The sequence below is a fragment of the Mesoplodon mirus genome, assembly GCF_964341445.2.
Source record: "Mesoplodon mirus genome assembly, chromosome: 5".
NCBI lineage: Eukaryota > Metazoa > Chordata > Mammalia > Artiodactyla > Ziphiidae > Mesoplodon > Mesoplodon mirus.
The window spans coordinates 141,586,752-141,608,015 of NC_138980.1; the positions used below are offsets into that span (position 1 = coordinate 141,586,752).

The 21,264-nt window shown below is 38.0% G+C and overlaps 1 protein-coding gene across 2 annotated transcripts in view; it reads left to right on the plus strand.

The window, feature by feature from the left end:
- PLPP1 (phospholipid phosphatase 1) overlaps positions 1–21,264 on the plus strand; it is a 113,702-nt gene that overhangs the window by 25,696 nt on the left and 66,742 nt on the right. Inside the window, exon 2 of one of the 2 annotated variants that reach the window (XM_082624150.1) lies at positions 11,035–11,189. The exons of the other annotated variant lie outside the window; for it this stretch is intronic. Coding sequence (XP_082480276.1) covers positions 11,035–11,189 — 155 coding nt within the window. The remainder of the gene's footprint in view (positions 1–11,034; positions 11,190–21,264) is intronic. 2 annotated transcript variants of the gene reach the window in all.

The following is a 21,264-nucleotide window of genomic DNA, read 5'->3' on the forward strand; positions in this document are numbered from 1 at the left end:
TTATATTTTAAAAAACTCATTTGGTTTTATTGATGTGATTTTTTGACCAATTGATCTGATTTTTCCTTTTTCTATTTCATTAATCTCCTATATTCTTTCACTTTCTCGAGCTTTTAAAAGATAAGATATTGGGCTTCCCTGGTGGTGCAGTGGTTGAGAGTCCACCTGCTGATGCAGGGGACACTGGTTCGTGCCCCGGTCCGGGAGGATCCCACATGCCGTGGAGCGGCTGGGCCCGTGAGCCATGGCCACTGAGCCTGCACGTCCGGAGCCTGTGCCCCGCAACGGGAGAGGCCACAACAGTGAGAGGCCCGCATACCGCAAAAAAAAAAAAAAAAAAAGATATTGTGTTGAATGTTTGTTTCATTAATTTCTAATGTATAAATTTAAGACTACATTTTCACGTGTAGTATTTTAACTTTGTACTTTAAATTTTGATTTGCCATATTTTCATTCATATCAAACTATTTTGTGATTTATATCTTAACTTTTCTATGACTTAGTGACTTGGAAGTTTTCAGACATGCAGATTTAGGGGGATACTCTTTCTTTCCCCTGTGTAGAATTGTTAGAGATAGAATATAGGCAAACATCTGGCAAATAGTAGGTATTCAACAGATATTGTACTTTTCTTTAAAGAAATAAACTTTGACTCTTGAAATTAGAACAGGAAACATAATATTGCAATAAGTCTGGAAGTAATACTAAAAGTGACTTTAGTTCTATAATATAGCCAAATAAGGAGATGAAGTATAAAGAGCAAAGAGGGATGATGGGAAGAGGGTAAAATTGGGAAGAGGGGAAGGAGGAAGGAGAATTAAGGGAAGATGTAGGAATATCAGGTTGAATTAATTCTAGCTTCTTTGAGGTCATATTCTACTGATCACTTAGGTCTGTGGACTTTAGGATATTAATTATTTTTATTATGTTTCATATACTTTTATAGCAGAAGTGTCCATAGATGACCATTTTTGGGTGTGTGTGTGTGTGCATGCAGGTTGTGAAACTATATGGCAAAAGTTCATGTGTTTTTGAAGAGAGGGTCCATAGTTTCATTAGAATCTTAAAGGGGTCTGTGAACCCCAAGAAGTTAAGAACTGCTACTTTAGAGACTTCACTATGTGGGATAACTTGAGAAGCCTACCAGGAAAGAATTCTGTTTTTTTCTGTTCTAACAGTAATGACTACTGCCCACTTGAGAGAGATTGAGTATCCCTTCTAATTCCTTAGGTTAGAAGCAGATGATCAGGCAGTGTACTAAGAACAGAATTTAGCTTTTACAGAAGTGAAACTTAAAACTATATTGTATTTTATAAGCATACGTATTGTGCTGCTTGGAATGAATTACAAAAACCTAAATGCCTTTGATTAGTATTATCTGTATACAGCCAAGCCGAGTGTTCATGGCCTCCATTCAGGGTATGAATAATTCTGGGAGTAAGAAGAAGCAGTTGGTAGCTGCTCTGCAGATGGGGTGCTGTAAAGGCGGGCTTTGGGCAGCCAGAGACAAGAAGGCACTCTGCTGGGTTAGAGATTAAGGGCTTCTTACCCCACGACAGAAGAGTGGGAAGATTTGAGGTTGGTGAGCCAGGTAGGAGAGTACCCCAGACAAACTTGACCAGCCCTCTTCCTTCCCCTTATAGGAAGGCTAGTTGCCTGGAGAGAGAAGCCAATTCAGGGTTCTTAAATTTGAGGGATGCAGCAGGGACAGGTTCTTTAAAGGAAGCAAAGGTATTCACGTAGGGGAATTTTATTCTGGGCATTGGCTCACAGTTAAATCTGTGTTTACTCAAGTACTTCATAATTATTTCCTCTTAAGTTAGGGAATCAAAATTAGTTTTGCTGTGTATTAAGTGTTAATGAAATTTGATGGCTCTCAACCTTAGTTTATTTTTAACCCCCTAAATCTGCATTATCCATTATGAAAACCTCTAGCCGTATGTAGCTATTTAAGATGAAATTAATTAAAGTAAAATTTAAAAAATTAGTCCTTCATTCTCACCAGCCACATATCAAGTGCTCATTAGTCAAGTGTGACTAGTGGCTGCTGTATTGGACAGCATGTTGTATTGGTTATTTTTGTCATCACAGAAAATTTCATTAGACACTGCCCTAAATGAAATTGTTTATTTTCTTTCCTCTCTTCTCCATCAGACTAATGGTTTATATTAATATGTAATCAGTTTTGAGGTTTTGTTTAAATCAAAAACTTGAAAGACCCACTAGAGTAATATTCCTTTGCTTTACTTTGCTTACTACATAATTAAAAAGACAGTGCCACCCTTTTAGAATGATCTGCCTGAGTACCATTATTTTATAAGATTTTTCAAGAAGTGGTGACTAAAATAAGTATATTCATTATGGCTTGTATTTGATTACCCCTGCTAAACTGATGACCTTCTACTAAACTGATGACCCTCTAGATTATTTCTACTGCCTATAAGATAAGCATGTTCTGGAAGGGCCTAAAGTGTTGTAACAAAATTTCTGATGTTGAAAAACCTTAGACCTTGGAAATTTGTTTTGTACACTTTTTAGGAGATATTAAACTTGTAGCTATTATGATCTACCTACTTCATATGTGGTAAATCATTGTAGTTTTCAAAAGTTGCAAGAGAGGAAAACCCCCAAAAGTAATAATCTCACTGTAGGCCTACTTCTTTGAGAGCCTATCAATCAGGCATAAAAGCCAAAGGATAATTTCTGTTACTTTGTTACTATTACTTTGCTTTTTGTTTTAAACAGAATAGAAAAATAGGCCTTTTCCTTTGCCCTGGTTTCAAACAATCTCTTTACCATAGATGGGACTTTTTCAGTTAAGTTGCATGTATAACAATTTCAGGAAACACAGTGAGAAGGGTTTCATTGTGATAAAGTGTTTTTTAAAATTCCAAATTAATGATCATGATCTTTTGTTTTATTATGAAATACTCAAACATGGAAGTACATACAGTGGAAAATTAGTTTTCTACCTGATTTGTATTAATACCATCTGGAAATAACTACTTGAAAGTTGGTTATATATTCTAGGCTTTCCAATGTATATTTAGATATAAATGCAAGTAATTTGTTTTATATAAATGAAACTATACTAAATATAATGTTTTTTAAAGATTAGTTTGCCTACTAAACAATATATACATATACATATATTTCTATGTATATGATTCATACTCATGCTATTGATTAGGTTTAAAAATTTTTTCCCCAGATTTTATGGTAGGACATCTAAAGCATAAATATGTTTTATATGAAGATAATATACAGTTGTAGTGGATGTGCAGCTGCTTTAGCATGATAGTGACCTATATGTGCTCAATACATGTTAATTTCCATTCTTCTTTTTGGACATATATGAGAAAGGCCATGGAAGATGATTAACTGGTTTTTTCACTATAAAGCAAACCTTTCTCTTAATCATATTTGTGTTTTGTGATTCAGGTTTATAAATTACTACAAGACTAGCAGGGTTGCTCTTTAAGAGTCTTGTAAGCTAGGCTGCCCCAACTATTTTAGGTGCTTGTGGTAAGAGCAGATATTTCCTAGTGAGTAAGAGACCACATTATGATTTATCCTTTTTTTTTTTTTTTTTTTTTTTTTTGGCGGTACGCGGTCCTCTCACTGTTGTGGCCTCTCCCGTTGCAGAGCACGGGCTCTGGATGCGCAGGCTCAGCGGCCACGGCTCACGGGCCCAGCCACTCCGCGGCATGTGGGATCTTCCCGGACCGGGGCACGAACCCGTGTCCCCTACATTGGCAGGCGGACTCTCAACCACTGTGCCACCAGGGAAGCCCTGATTTATCCTTTTAACTGAGAGGGCACAGTATAGTATGTACTGTAAAGTTGTACAGTATGTGAAAGCATTTTACATGGGAATCTTGGAACAAAGTCCTTTGCTAACTTTGAAGATGCATAGAATGGATGCTGAGATTGGGAATTCAACACTTCTTTTATGGCGTAGGATATGTTATTGTGTGCTTTGTGATAAAATTTCAGGTCTGATTGTTTCTGTAGGTTCTAGAGAAGAGATTAGGAAAAGATGGATCTAGAGCTGATTGTTAATTATTTGTAAAGTCCTATTTTGAAGTATTATTGCTTTATACTCCTCATTTCATCTGGAAATCTGATCCTTCTGCTTTCCTGCGGGAATTTGTGGACCTCTGTTTTGGGTGGATCAGGAAAGAAGATTGAATTGGGGCCCCAACTCCTTTTTTCATTGAGAAAAGAGTACGGGGTGCTGCTGAGAGAAGTGCTTCTGCAATAGCCATGTCTTAAGCTTTGTTTGGAGATAATGCTGGACTGTACAAAAATTGCCTTCAAGATTCCAGGAATTTGTGAATCATAAATTTCTTTTAGCAATTAATGTGGATGTATCAGTCTTTTTATCTTTATTTGTTAGCACTTTGTGTTCCCAGTGGAAAACAAGCTTGAGAAATAATTGTTAGAATATAGAATTGGAAGTGCTTCCCTAGCATGTTCTTGGACTTAAGATCGTTAACCAGTTTTGTTTGTTTTTTGTTCTTTTCTTGGTTTATTTGTTTTAACTTGGGTCTTGTGGAGAGAAAAATAACTTAAAACTTTTCAGGACCTAAGTTTATAGTTATACAAAATTATTATTATGTGCCTCAGAGGCTTTTGCATGCTTGTTTATTCATTGGTTCATTTATTCATTCAACATATATTCCTTGAAGTGCTTACTATAGGCAGGATTGTGGAGGGAAGTCTATCAGATAGTAATCTACTCAGGGTAAAGGACAAATGGAAAATGTATTTTGTAGAGTCCAAAGGCTGAAGATAGGGGTGTGTGTGTGTGTGTGTGTGTGTGTGTGTGTGTGTGTGTGTATGTATTTAAGAGAGAGATAGACACACATCCATATATACATATACAGAGACATGGTCCATAGTTCTGCGGGAAAAATCTCCTAAACATTTTTAGAACTGTCTCTTCTTATTTCCACTGTTATTTCTTTATTTCAAGCCCTCAACATCTCTCATATACACTAGTATTCCTTGCCTCTGGACTTTCCCTCTATTCTAACTTCATACTTCTTTTTCCTTTATACAGTTTTTCCCAGAGTCTTTTTCCCCACTAAGACACAGATTGGGTTGTGTGTCTCCTGTTACCCACAGAATAGAGTCCAAACTTCTTAATATATAGTCTGAATATAGATTCTGTAAATAGTCCCTTTATTAAACTCTCCTGAGTTATCTATATTTAGTTACTGGACTCTATTTCATGCTGAGACCCTGACTGGTCTTACCTTCTGCCTCCCGGTTCTAGATAGCTTTTTCCCTGCGTGGACCTGCTCTCAGCATTGTCTACCTTGTCCTCAGTACTAGGAGGCTCACTTTGCCCTTTGGCTTCTAGATGGGAAGCACTGGAAGGAGAGTGGGGTTTCTTCTCCTGGAGTCCTCCTGCCAACTCCTGTCGTGTTGGCTCTCCCAGAGGTCATAGCTCTTTGAACCTTTTAGGTCTAGGAGTGGTTGCAGCTTCAGAAGGTTGTACTATCTCTTGACTTTGCCCTCACCATACCTTGTAAATAGTCCCTTATTAAGCTCTTCTTAAGTTCCCCAGTTTGGGGGTGCTGTTTCCTGCTGGGATCCTGACTGCTACATTGTCTAAGTCATCTAAGCTTCAGTTCTGTTTGCAGTTACAGCTGTGTTATTTTCCAGTAGCGCTTATCTCTCTCTTATTAAAAATTTTGTGGTGAGGTCTTTTTCATTCCTTTCCTTTTTTAGTGTTTTTAGTCCTTCCCTTTTTTTTCTTTTTCCTTTCCTGGCACTGTGGCTGCCGTGTCATAGGAATTGAAATGTCTGAGTGAATAATGAGAGGAGATTTTCAAGAAGATGGACACTTGAATTTCCCTGTGCTATAGTGTAATATTTATTTAGATGTCTGAAATTGAGAAAATAGGGAAAGGTGTAGTGGGTACTGAAGTCAGTATAGTTACTTTAATAATGTCTAGATTTATATTTCATTCTTTTCAAAACGTAAACTTAGGACTTGTTTTTCTTTACCTTTGCTTCTACATATTAGAAATTAATGTTGATTCTCTTTAAAATGCATTTTAGATTTATTCCATTGGAGTATTTTGTAACAACCTGTCTTTAAGGAACTATGTACTACATATAAAATGGGAGATATTTTAATTATTACTTAATTGGAGAAGAATATAGGAAATAAATATATATATATATATATGTATCTATCTCCAGGTATTCATTTGTCTATCTTCCTCAATATAACTTAGAGAAGAAGCGCTAAGAGCAGACATACAGTAGCTAACAAATGTGTTTATTAGCAGTATTGAACTTTTAAAAGTGACTTCTCTTAAGGGAATTTCAATTAAGAGGAAAATACCCTAGAATTATGATTAGTGTCAAAAATAGTTTCTATATCCTTTATATATTAAGGAAAGAATATTCATGTCCTATGAAAGAGTTTGTTTTGAGAAGAATCTTCCTATAATACTAACTTTGACCCAGAACTCTCTATTACTATCCTAAAAAATTACCACTGAAAATAATTTCTGTGTAGATAGAGAATATTTCATTGCTTTTTAGAGTAGAGGTGTCTGTTTACTCTGGGGGGATGGCTATACCTGTGTGTGTGTGTGTCTTAGTCTGCTTGGGCTGCCATAACAAAATACCAAAAACTAGGTGGCTTAACAACAGAAATTTGTTTTCTCAGAGTTCTAGAGGCTGGGATTCTGAGATCAGGGTGCCAGCATGGTCAGGTTCTTTTGAGGGCTCTCTTCCTGGCTTGTAGATGTTCACCTTCTTGTTGTATCCTCACATGGCCTTTCCTTGGATGCGTGCGTGTGGAAAGAGATCTCTCTCTCTCTCTTCCTTTTCTCATAAGGCCACCAATCTTACTGAATTAGGACCCTACCTTTATGACCTCATTTAGCTTGCTTACCTCCTAAAAGTCCTATCTCCAATTATAGTAAAATTGGGGGTTAGAACTTCAACATAAGAATTTGGGGGGACAGACACAATTCAGCCCATAGTAGTGTGCGTGTGTATGTGTGTGTGTATATATATAAATCATATGAGTAATAGAGGAAATCATTGTGTTTTTTTTTTTTTTTTTTTGCGGTACGCGGGCCTCCCACTGCCATGGCCTCTCTCGTGCGGAGCACAGGCTCCGGACGCGCAGGCTCAGCGGCCATGGCTCACGGGCCCAGCCACTCCGCGGCATGTGGGATCCTCCCAGACCAGGGCACGAACCCGTGGCCCTCATCGGCAGGCGGACTCTCAACCACTGCGCCACCAGGGAAGCCCCATGTGATATATTTAACTTGAAGAAAGAGATTCATGCTTAGACAATGACAACCCAATACTGAAGCTCATTATTGAAGTTGCTTCATAAAGATGTGGTGTTAGTGGAGGTGGTGTAAGATATTCTCTCACAGAGTATATATGACACCTTTTTTCCTCAGACCTCATTGTCTTTACTCTGTTCTCGCTCTTCTTGATGTCTTAGCATTGACGTCCTACATTTAACCTAGTACAGACTTGATACTCTAAGCTACTTTCGTTGGCTTTTTGTATAACATTGTCTTACTTCTCTATTGTTCATTCTTGTGTTTAAAGAATGGTCAATATGTTCTGCTGAATGAGAGAGACACAGCCCCTGCCCTCTAGAGCATGTAATCATCTCCTCTCCCTCTCTCCTGCAATCTCTTTCCGTGATTTCACTATGGATATTAGTCCTTACCTGATTGTTTTTATTGATCTCTGTTAGTCTTGACTTTAGGCGTTCTCTGAGACTGTTTTATTCTCCTGGCTTGTTACCACCTCCAATGCCAACAATCTGCAAATCTGTCTCTTCTTCTGATCTTCATCCTGCATTATATTCCTTTCGCTGTTCAGTGAATTTTCACTGAGAGCCAACTGTGTGCCTGGTCCGAAGGATACAAGAATGATATGGTCTTTGTCCTCAAGTTGCTGACAAAATGCAAAAAGCAGTTTAAAATACTGTGTAATGGATGTGTGTCCAAGGTGCCATGGGGCAGATAAGTAGGGAGTGCCTTACTTACCAGGGAAAGGGAAACAGGGGACAGGTATCCCCAACAGAAGGCTGAACATATATGTATGTACCTAAAGTTTTGAAAACATAGTATGTTCAGGCAACAGCAAATTGTTCAGTGTGATCGGAGCCTTAAGCTGCATGGGGAAGAGTGAAAGATGAGGCTGAGCATTTAAGGTGTCAGATTACCCCAAAGGCAATATTTTCAATACTCAACTAATTTTCTTTCATCATGAACCAGCTGCCCGTCCCAACTTCACATTTTTGTCAATGGGACCATCAGGGACCATCATTCTCACTATTCCCAAAGCCTGAAGTGTCATCTTCAGGTCTGCCTCAACAATTGTGACCAGTCCTCAAATTGAGTCATTTCCATACTCAAAACACTCTTTCATGTGTCCTTTTCTATTTTCCCTGTCAACATACTACTTAACACTTAATGAGTAGATTATTTCAAAGCTGTGTTAAATGCTCCCCTTTCTAATTTTTTTTAAGTTAATTTTTAAAAACCCCTTATTTTACTGTATTACTAACCCTGAGCAAAAGAGGACAGTGATATTTTATTTATTTATTTTTTAATTTATTCCTACAGGATAAGTCCTTTCTTAGGCCAGTATTTTAAAAACATAATTCTTTTTGTTAAACCCCCAAATCTCAGGTTCTCTGCCTTCCATTAAAAACCACACAATTGTGGAATTAAGAGTAATCTGTAGAAAAGAAGATTTTGTTTCATTAACGTTGAGTTTTTATTATGAACATAACATGTATTTTATACTGAACAAGCTTTTTCAAAGGACAGGTACCCCTCACCCAAATCATCTTCCTTGTCACAATTCTGTTAATTTAGCAAATCACTTGCCTCCATGGGAGACATCATATACACACTGACTCTAGGAACAGATAGCCTATGTTGTAATCCTGGTTCCACTACTTACTAGTTCCAGCAGGATTCCTCATTTCTTAAAGCCTCATAGTAATTTTATGTGAAAAAAGGGGGAAGTGATGTTACCTACTTCACAAGGTTGAGGTAAAGATTGAGTTAATCTGTGTAGCCTAGTGCTTGGCATGTGTGAGCACGCAGTACATGTTCGCTATAAAATGTTATGTACCTTGAAAACTTCTTGCTCATTCTCTCTGTATTCTTGTTGGTGTGACCTCATGCTGCTCTTGCATCCCTCTACCACTAAATGCTCTCCTTGAGGCCCTCCCTATTGCCTGTGATTTACCTGCTGCTTCAAGTTCAGCTCAGTTGCCTGTTCTTTAATAGTCTTTTAAAAAAAATTAATTAATGTATTTATTTGGTTTTGGCTACGTTGGGTCTTTGTTGCTGCACGCGGGCTTTCTCTAGCTGTGGCGGGCAGGGGCTACTCTTCGTTGCAGTGCGCGGGCTTCTCATTGTGGTGGCTTCTCTTGTTGCAGAGCACAGGCTCTAGGCACGCGGGATTCAGTAGTTGTGGCATGTGGGCTCAGTAGTTGTGGCTCGTGGGCTCTAGAGCACAGGCTCAGTAGTTGTGGCGCACGGGCTTAGCTGCTCCACGGCATGTGGGATCTTCCCGGACCAGGGCTCGAACCCGTGTCCCCTGCTTTGGCAGGTGGATTCTTAACCACTGCGCCACCAGGGAAGCCCTAATAGTCTTTTCTAACTACTCCAGTTCACGTTGACCTCTGAATTCCTATAGGGCCTTTTATATCATTTTAGAAATTAGTCATATTTTTTCTTTTGTGGTATTCCTTTTAACATTTACATACAGTAAAATGTACTTTTTTTTTGGTACAGTTCTGTGAGTTTTGACAAACACTTAGAGTTGTGGAATTACCATCACAATCAAGATATAGAACAATTTCATCATCCCTCAAAAATCTGTCTTAGTATTATGAGTTTTAAAACTGCTTCCTGAGTATGCCTTCCTTTGCTACTTGTACAATTTAGGCTCTTGAACCGAGTGCCCGTTTTACACTAATTGTCTCCTCTATGTATGGCATACTCTAGTATCAAGGATATAGTAAGTAGATGCTTGACTGTTTGAATTGTATAAAACAAAGCCTAAAAGTGTGGTAAATTTAAACATACTAAGAAATTACTAATTTAAGTTATTTAACTTCTCTTTGGTCTTTCATTTTATTTGGGTGAAAAATTTGAAATGAACCTTATTCCTGTATAACTTGTTAAAGTGATTTTGGAGCTTTGCCAGGGCTAATAAAAACCATTTTTAATTTGTCTTCGGAAAACAAAGGGCTTATTTCTGTTCTTATTATCAAATATACTTACAGTTTCTATTTTTTTCTAACCCTATTAATTTAAATTTTAATATGAAACAAAATTTTATATCTTTTCCCTTCTTGACTACATTTGGCTGTGATGATGTATTATTGATTATTAAATGTATTTACTGAGTTTTGCCTTTTTTTCTTAAACATATTTAATGTATTGAGCAATTCAGTTAAAAATGAATTACGTACAACATGTAAAATACAAAACCTTCTTGTTTTCTCAACTTTCTTTTTTGCTGTACGCGGGCCTCTCACTGTTGTGGCCTCTCCCGTTGCGGAGCACAGGCTCCGGACGCACAGGCTCAGCGGCCATGGCTCACGGGCCCAGCCGCTCCGCGGCATATGGGATCCTCCCAGACCGGGGCACAAACCCGTATCCCCTGCATCGGCAGGCGGACTCTCAACCACTGCGCCACCAGGGAGGCCCTCAACTTTCTTTTTTCATGGGCCAATGTTGCTGTCTTCCCTTGGGGTTTCCTTTATTGATTGTCCCTAAAATCAGAGGTCAACGCAAGTAAGAGAATTTAAACTTGATAAAGGTGGGGCTGATGTGGACAAGCTAATGATGCATGGTTTCCTCAGTCTTTACTCTTGGATGTAATGGAATAGTGTGATCCTTTTTCAGAAAGGGCAAAATACGGTTAAGATTTGCATCCCATTCAGTAGACTTTACTTCCTAATGAAGTGAATTGAATTTAACCATGTGTGTCTTTTTTTCCCTTCCCTAACAGCTTCCATGCCTATGGCTGTTCTAAATTTGGGCCAAATATATCCATTTCAGAGAGGCTTTTTCTGTAAAGACAACAGCATCCAGTATCCGTACCATGACAGTACCGTCACAACCACTGTCCTCAACACAGTGGGGCTTGGTTTACCCATTTCCTGTGTAAGTAACTGAATAAGTAGGTAGTGATGGGTTTGTTGTGCTGGAGGTTTTATGAAGTGATCGGATTGGGGTGGGGGTAAATACATAGTACTGTTGTCACCAGGGTTGGTGCGGTGAGTGATTGCTTAAAGAATATAGCCACTGCTTCAGTCCAGGGCAGTGTTTCTCCAGTTAAAGGGAGATATTGCCCCAAATAACTTGATGTCATCATAAAGAATTATAGAATGATTATTTTAGAATGAAGAGTTCATTTAAGTCATTTTGGATCAACACTTTTCAGTAGACAAGTGAAGAAACTTAGGCCCAGATACTTGCTCAAGCCCAGTAAGCTATTTTATGGCAGAGCTGAAACTAAGATTATGCTTGTTTTTTTTTTTTTTTTTTTTTTTTTTTTTTTTTTTTGCGGTACGCGGGCCTCTCACTGCTGCGGCCTCTCCCGTTGCGGAGCACAGGCTCCGCGGCCATGGCTCACGGGCCCAGCCGCTCCACGGCATGTGGGATCTTCCCGGACCGGGGCACGAACCCGTGTCCCCTGCATCGGCAGGCCGACTCTCAACCACTGCGCCACCAGGGAAGCCCAGATTATGCTTGTTTTATCATGTTAAGTGGAAATTGAGGCCACAAAAAAGGAGATAGATTTATTTGTTAAATTTGAGAATACAGCTCATCAGAAAGAATGTAAATACATATGCAAAAGAAAATCCTCAGAATATATCAAAACTATATCACTGCTTTTTAAGTTGTACTATTCATCAGTTTGTACGTTAATACTGGGTTTCATTACTTTAAATAACTGGACACTTTGCTTCTAGGTTAAATTTCACAAACTAGCTTAAGGTTGGCACTTGAGATATTGTGCTTACTTTCTCTATCCTTGGTTCGGATTTCTGCACCTTGCCCTGTGTCTCTCTGTGTGAGTTGGAAATGGATGAGAAGAAGCAGAATAAAGATTTACCTCCTTGAGTGTCTTGGTAGTCCAGCAGATCATGCCATACTTCTCTTTCGACAACTTGTCTCTCGTCAGTTGCCTTCCCCAGATAGTTGACTTACATTTTTTTTTTTATTGTTTTAGCAGACTGAAGCCTTATTTCCACAGTAGGACAGACTGGCTTTTCTTTCCCTATTTTTCCCCCAAATTGGCTAAGAATAATAGCCTTGTTCTTTGGTTTTTCAGTTCATATCTGCGTTCAGTTCATATTTGCCTTTTTTGGCTAGCAAATTATTTTTTTATTTTTTGGTGATGTCTTTAGCACAGTATTCTGAAGGTGAAGGGGACTTGGATTTAGTTATGTTTCAAGATATATTAAACATTTCCACATGCAGTCTGTGCATCCTAATTTGATTAAAACCACTTTCATAGGAGTAAAATGGAAGGAAAATCTGGGGTTAGTTTAAGGAAATATTTACTTTTTTCCTAAGAAGTAAATTCCATGATAACTGGTAACCTCTATTTTAGCCACCAGGCTTATGAAACAGTGTGCAGGAAAGCATACAGATAGATGGAAGAACATTTATGTAAACATATCTTAATGTGCAAAAAAACCTTTACTCTAAGTTCATTAAAAAATGTGTTATTTGAAATCCTGTATGTCTCCATTGTATGCAGTGTTTGCCTATTAAAATTCTCTTACTCTAGGATGTGGATTACTCCCATTTTTTTTTTTTTTTTTTTTTGCGGTACGCGGGCCTCTCACTGTTGTGGCCTCTCCCGTTGCGAAGCACAGGCTCCGGATGTGCAGGCTCAGCGGCCACGGCTCACGGGCCCAGCCGCTCCACGGCATGTGGGATCCTCCCGGACCGGGGCACGAACCCGTGTCCCCTGCATCGGCAGGCGGACTCTCAACCACTGTGTCACCAGGGGAGCCCTACTCCCATTTTTGATTGGGGATTTTAGCGACATCATTCTTCGTGATTATTGTAAAAAACACAGAAATGTCAGTAGCCTTTTAAACCAAAATTTAGAGTAATGGACTTTGGATTATCCTTTTCAACTGTTGTGGTGTGTGTGAATGCAACCAAAAAAACCCCAGGATTTTGAATTTCAGCACAAGTATTTTTCTAGCATTGATTATTATGTAGATTATTGCTACAAGTATTATTAGTGTGCTATATTAAGTAGATGATATTCACAGTTTTAAAGGATAAAATACAACTTGGAAGAAATATTTTCCCCTATTTTTGGTATTCTAATTGCTTTCAGATTACTTTTTAAAAATCACTTTTACTCCCTTTATTAATGTCTGAGGAAAAAGACAATACAGAATAAGTTTTGGGGGTTGAATTATTATATAATACTGCATCTCTAAAGTTTGAGATTCGGCAATATTTAGGAAGATGAGGCAGATAATTTACTGTGGATATATGGATTTTCTCAAGTTCTTTGTTTTTGGCATATAGTTTGAAAAATCATATTTCTTTAGGTGACTGTCCCAAAGGAGGTAAATGAGGCCCAGTATTTTTTAAAATTTTTGAGTAGCTACTTAAATGGTAATAAAAAATTGCTATGAAGAAAAAAAATGGATGGGTTAGTAATATGTTTATAAGGTATAAAGTAATATATAAGTAAAGTGTTATATATGGCAAAAGTGGCCATAAGAGCCCTGCACTGTAGGAGGACATTGGTGTTTGTTGGGTTTTATGGCATGACAAGTCTCTCGTGCCACCCTTTCCTGTACTAGTCCAGAAAGCTGGTATCAAAATGGCCTGTTGCCCACACTTGAATATTCTAACTTCTTTGTTTCCATGTTGACGTAAGTGCTGTGCTGCCTTTTCCCAGTTTCCCCCCAACTGGACAAGGCAATAAGCTTTGCTAGGGTAAGAATGGTCTGTTTTGCTCCACTTGTATCCTTAGTGTCAAGCACATTGCTTGGTATGTAATAGGTGTTTAATAAATATAGATAGAAAAATTTAATGAAAAAATACTAAATGTGAAATGGAATAAGATTGTCACTTATGTTTAATAATAATTACTACCATGAAAATTCAGCTTAACCCTTTGGAAATATATTGTATTTCCAAGTCATCTCTTAATATCAGATACCTCATTAAAATAGCTTTTCAGGAAAAAAATGGAACACTATCATACTGAATATATATCCTGATTAGAGATAACTTAAAATATGGGGGAACGTCTACTGGAATGAAAGAAATATGGTATTATGGAGCTTAATTTCTTAGGTTTGAAAAAAGTTTTATTTCCTTGTTTACTTATTCCGATGTGGAGCTGTATTTTTTGTCTACATTGTTGTGGAAAGTACTGCTTCAGTCAGTTCATATGAGCATTTATTCCAGCACCCTTTTTTTATATAATTGTCACAAAATGAAGTAGTACCAGATGCATCCTTAAATTTGTTATAATCACAAACATTTTCTTTGTTTAAAACTGCTTTTTATACTACTGTTGGAAGAGGTAATGTATAGATTTGGTATATTAAGTATTTGTCATACATCCATTTTACAGAACGCTTGAAAATATTTTGATAAATTTTAATATATTGGATGAACCTAAAGGAAAGAAAAGTTATATAAATATTGAGTATATACTGCCAATAATGAAAACTAAAGCTCAGTTGCACATTAGCCAAGCTTACTGAATTCCACTGCTGGTTTCCTAAATGCTGTGGCTTTTTAAAGGATTCATAGGAAAAAATTTCTGCTCATAAAATCTTCTTTTTAAAAAAAATTTATTTATTTATTTATTTATGGCTGTGTTGGGTCTGTTGCACGCAGGCTTCTCTAGTTGCAGTGAGCAGGAGCTACTCTTCATTGCAGTATGCACGCTTCTCATTGTGGTGGCTTCTCTTGTTGCGGAGCTCGGGCTCTAGGCAAGTGGGCTTCAGTAGTTGTGGTGCATGGGCTCAGTAGTTGTGGCTTGTGGGCTCTAGAGCGCAGGCTCAGTAGTTGTGGCGCATGGGCTTAGTTGCTTCATGGCATGTAGGATCTTCCTGGACCAGGGCTCGAACCTGTGTCCCCTGCATTGGCAGGAGGATTCTTAACCACTGCGCCACCAGGGAAGTCCCAAAATCTTCTTTTTAAAAGTAGTTTCAGGGAATGTTATGGAATGCCTTTTCTAAGGTTAAGTGGTCAAGAGCTGTTGCTTCACACACTGAGTACATCTCTATTAAATGACTAGACATTGTCTTTTAACTTTTCTACTGCATGTATCTTGACAAATCTGCAGGATTTAAGTGGGTTAAATGTTATTCCTGGATGGGAATATCTGATTTTTGAGAAACCCTAAAATCTCTTTCTACTAAGTGAGCTTCATCAGTGAATTATATGTGATAAGAAGATAATTGAGGGCTTCCCTGGTGGCGCAGCGGTTAAGAATCCGCCTGCCAATGCAGGGGACATGGGTTCAATCCCTGGCCCGGGAAGATCCCACATGCTGCGGAGCAACTAAGCCCGTGCGCCACAACTACTGAGCCTGCACTCTAGAGCCTGCGAGCCGCAACTTCTGAGCCCGTGTGCCACAACTACTGAAGCCCGCAGGCCTAGACCCTGTGCTCTGCAACAAGAGAAGCCACGACAATGAGAAGCCCACGCACCACAACAAAGAGTAGCCCCCGCTCACCACAACTAGAGAAAGCCCGTGCACAGCAACGAAGACCTAATACAGCCCAAAATAAAAACAAATAAATAAATTTATAAAAAAAAGATAATTGAAATTAAAATGTTCATTTTGCCTCCCACCAGGAATTAAGTCCTTTTACAGAGCATCTAAACTTGCACTCAGAGTTACACCCCTACCCCTGCCACTTTTTCAAGCAGAAGTGACATAATTTTTTAATTTGTTAAATATTGAACTGGCAAAATGACCAAACAAAAATATTTTTGATGGATGTGATGAGATTAATATGCAGTTATATTAAAATATATGAAAGAGGTCAAATATATCTTTTCATTAATTCCTTTTTATAAAATGGGCCAAAAATATATATATATATATATATATTTTTTGGCGGTACGCGGGCCTCTCACTGTTGTGGCCTCTCCCATTGCGGAGCACAGGCTCCGGACGCGCAGGCTCAGCGGCCATGGCTCACGGGCCCAGCCGCTCCGCGACATGTGGGATCTTCCTGGACCGGGGCACGAACCCATGTCTCCTGCATCGGCAGGTGGACTCTCAACCACTGTGCCACCAGGGAAGCCCTATATATTTTTAAATAAACCTTTCATCTCTGAATACATGAAAATTCTAGCATGGTAATATCTGTGTTTTTCTGTTATGGACCAAAGAGTTTGAAGGCAGAGTATCTCAGTATAACTTATTTTGGGAATGTCATCTGTCATACTTTAGGTAAAAGTGAAGTGAAGGCATTTGTGTTAATATTTCATAAGTTTATTTTCCTCTTTCATAAATACTATTTTGAAAACTCTAGCTGGGGGTATTATATACTCTACTTTTTTAGGTCCTAATAAATTGGTTGAACTTGTGACATTGTTTCCTTGAACATTTTTGTAATTAAAAATAAATTTGCAGCTTGGATTTGGCAGTGAGTTTTTAGATAACAATGCCAAAAGCATGGTCCATGAGAGAAATAATAAGTTGTACTTAATTAAAATTAAAAACTTCCGCTCTGTGTAAAGCTACGCACTGGGGGAAAATATTTATAAAACACATATCTGATAAAGGACTTGTGTCCAAAACATACAAAGAACTCTTAAAACACAGCAAAAAACAAACAGCCCAATCAAAAAGTGGCAAAAAGGTCTGAATAGACACCTCAGTGAAGAAGATATACAAATGGCAAATAAGCATATGAAAAGATGCCCCATATCATGCTTTATCAGGGAATTGTAAACTAAAACAACAGTCAGATTCCTCTACACATCTATTAGAATGGCTAAAATTTGAAACACTGACAACACCAGATGCTGTGAGGATGTGGAGCAACAGAAGTTCTCAGTCATTGCTGGTGGGAATGTAAAATGGTAAAGCCACTTTGGAAGACTGGCAGTTTTTTACAAAACTAAACATAGTCTTACCACAGGACCTAGCAATGGAGCTCCTAGGTATTTACCCAAATGCATTGAAAACTTATGTCCACATAAAAACCAGCACATGATGTTTATAGCGGCTTTATTCATAATTGCCAAAGCTTGGAAGCAACTGAGATGTCCTTCAGTAGGTGAATGGATAAACTCTGGTACATCCATACAATGGAATATTATTCAGCTAAAAATAAATCAGCTATCTAGCCATAAAAACACATGGAAGAACCTTAAACATATTGCTAAATGAAAGAAGCCAATCTGAAAAGACTACCTAGTGTATGATTACAGCCATATGACATTCTGGAAAAGGCAAAACTGTGGAGATAGTAAAAAGATCAGTGGTTACTAGGGGTTGGTGGGAGGACAGAGGAGGAATGAACAGTTGGGGTACAGAGGATTTTTAGGGAAGTGAAACTGTTCTGTATAATATGGTAATGATGGATGCATGACATTATGTATTTGTCAAAACCTATAGAACTGTACAGCATGAAGAATAATCCTTAATGTAAACTATGGAGTTAATAATAATGTATCAATATTGGTTCATCAGTTATAACAAATATACCATACCAATGAAAATTGTTCGTGATAGAGGAAATTAAGGGTGGTAGTTACGGGGAGGGAGTGTATCTTTTACTCTCTGCTCAGTTTTTTTAATAAACCTAAAATTACTTTAAGAAATAAAGTATATTAATCTTAAAAATTTTGAAAAGAAAAAAAATTTGCTCACAAAGTCTGGTGAAATGTCAGTGCTCTTTGTCTAAATAATATTAGTAATGATGATTATCCTCATAGCTAGTGAATAATTTATATCTTCGTTGCAAGGAATGGGATTACTTGATAAGATGTAAAGAGTAAAATTTCAGGGCTTTGCTTCATATAATTTATCTATTTGTTAACTCATTTTATGAGAGTATTTGTTTTGCTTTGAGAGCATTGGTTCTTGCCAAGGGAAAGGAGTGCAAAATTGGTTGACAGTTAAATAAATAAAATACTTTTAACTTATAAGACTTAATATCTAGTGAAGACTTAAATTTAGAAAACATGATAGTACTTAAAAATTCAGCGCAAGCTTTCAGTTTTTATAATGAAAAGAAAGCAACTGAAATCTTGTCATAGTCCTATAATTAAGAAAATATATGTGTGGGATATATTTAGTTCATTTTATGTAAGGGACCATTACCACTTCAAGTTTTTTTATGTAGTAGGTCTATATAATACATTAAAATTTTTTTGGCTCTCTGAAAAATAATAGATTGAGTTTAGCATCTTTTAACAGTGAAGATTTTATCTAAATACAGGTTCACAGTCCATTACCCGGAACTCTTGGAGCCAGAACTGTCTGAATTTTTGAAAGGTTATATGATTCATACATCTTAGGTAATGCCCTCAGCAGGGTCTAGGACAGTACCTGGTAATCAAAGACACTAATTTTTATGTAGTGAAATAAGACTAGTCAAAATAAGTGGAGTAAATAAAGGCTGGGGTCATTCCTTCACTTGTTCAGGTTAAGTTCTGCCATTAGATAAGTTCAGGTTAGGCTTTGGTGCCAAATGTCATGAAAGAACTAGGATTTTGAGGGCTTTGGGTTTTAGAATAAGGGATTATGGGCCTTTTAATGAAAGCTGATTTAAAATTATTTATTTCTTAGTCATGTTATGTGGTTACTTTAAACAAATATTTGAAAATCCTATTTAGTTTTTGTTGTGAAGCAGGACCTATGGTTAAAAGTGTAGGCTTAGAACTGTTTATGTGAAATGAACTCATTTGTGATTGGAGTGCAGGGTTAGTGATGTAAGCCATAAAAGATGAACATGTCCAATGCACTACAGTGATTTTTGAATATTACCTTATTCAGTAATTATGAAGTATGAGCAAAAATATTATCCTGTAAAGAACATTTTGGTGTTTCCCTGTAGCTACAAATAGCTTATATTTCATATCTGGCTTTCTGGAAAATCACTTAATATTCTACTCTAGCCAAATTATTGTGGGCTCCATCTTTAAGAATTTTAAAAGGGTCTCCAGCATTTCTGTCAATTATCTTTAAGCTTCCATATTTAGAATGAGAATGAGATAGCATTTTAAAAATGGCAGTTTACTGCTTTATCATGAACCTGTGTTTCTAACATGACAAGAAATGAAATTCTGTTTACTTGTAGAAAGAAAAATTTTTGTGTTTTTACACCTGTTTTTGGACTGTGAACAATCAACACCAGTTCAGAGTGTGGTTCAGAAAGGTAACCTACTTTAAGAAGGCAGGTCCCAGTTGCTGCATCTCTGGCACCAGGGTAGGTAACAGCAGTGAGGAATCTTTTTAATCAGACTTTTCAAAGGCTGTCTTGGCTTAGAGGGCTGGGTGAGTGTGAGAGGGGATTAGATTTGGGGGGATCTTGTGAAATCTAGGGAAATATAAGCAGAGGTCACTGGCAGGACAATAAGAGTGGGGAGGATGGTCTAGTGATGCACTGATTTTCTCGGTAGAATATGTGGGATTGTATATGTTTTCAATCAAATACATTCTTTTTTTTTTTTAATTTAGTTTATTTATTTTTGGCTACGTTGGGTCTTTGTTGCTGGCCGCGGGCTTCTCTTTGTGATAGCTTCTCTTGTTGCAGAGCACGGGCTCCAGGCGTGTGGGCTTCAGCAGTTGTGGCTCTTGGGCTCTAGAACGTGGGCTCAGTAGTTGTGGCACACGGGCTTAGTTGTTCCGTGGCATGTGGGATCTTCTCGGACCAGGGCTTGAACCCGTGTTCCCTGCACTGGCAGGCAGATTCTTAGCCACTGCGCCACCAGGGAAGTCCAATCAAATACATTCTTATACTTGAGTATTAATCTTCTGATACACTTAAAGGCATCCTTTTAGAAGCTATCAAAATTTGAGAGAAAAAGTGAAATTTCTGACAAATTAATTTCTCTGTTACTTGAGGGAGTATGCCCTTGTGTAGTTTTAGCAGCAGATTTTCCATTTCCAATGTGGAGAGTAACTGCTTTGTGGGACCCAGTAAGAAAAATCACTGGACAAGGAGGTGGAAAGAGTGACTGCGAAGGCACCCATTTTGTTTAGTGTAAAATTTTGTTTATTCTCTAAGAAAAGATTATAATTGGGTACTCACTGGTTTAGAATTTTTGCATATATGGTAAATGGAAGGCTGTGTTTGTTCTGTCATTTATTGAGTGGCTTTTGTGTCTGAGGTACTTCTGTGTTATAGATTCTTTCCTCATAACAACTCTCTGAGGTTGGCAGGTATTTCTCTTTTATAGCTATTAAGAGGCCAAGTTGGGATTTTAACCCTACCAAGTCTGCATCCTCTGTTGTTCACATTCTTTTTGACAGTCCCTTATTGTTTTCAGTGTGGTGTGGGTCTGTTTTGATGGAAAGTAGGTAAATCCAGTAAACTCTTTTGTTTTGGTTTTCTTTTATCAGTTAAACGTTGTGAATATGAGTCTAGGTGGTGAAGATTAGAATAGAGAAGAGTGGTGGGAAACTTGGGTTAGTGTGATAGCAGCCACCAAAGCATGTAGTGGAGCTTATCTGTCTAGGTTGACTTTATCACCTAGAAGAATTTCTGAATCATGATCTAGACTCGTTGAGTGAAAATCTGAATTTGAATCTTGTTTCTTAGCTCTATTCCTGAAATTCAGTATGACCTTTTGCAAGTCACTTGATCTGTTCATATATATTTCTCTAACTGTAAAAAGGATGCTTTTTGGTTTATCAGAAAGCCACGAGAAGAGGGTTTGTTTCATGGATGCCAACACCTAACCTATCTCAAAGTCTGTCCTTGTTCTTCTTTTTTTTTTTTTTTTTTTTTGCGGTACGCGGGCCTCTCACTGTTGTGGCTTCTCCCGTTGCGGAGCACAGGCTCCAGACGCGCAGGCTCAGCGGCCATGGCTCATGGGCCCAGCTGCTCTGCGGCACATGGGATCTTCCCGGACCGGGGCACGAACCCGTGTCCCTTGCATCGGCAGGTGGACTCTCAACCACTGCGCCACCAGGGAAGCCCCACACTGTCTTGATTACTGTAGTTATATATTGGTGGTAAGAAAAGATATACTGAGTAGCTTAAAATCAAAT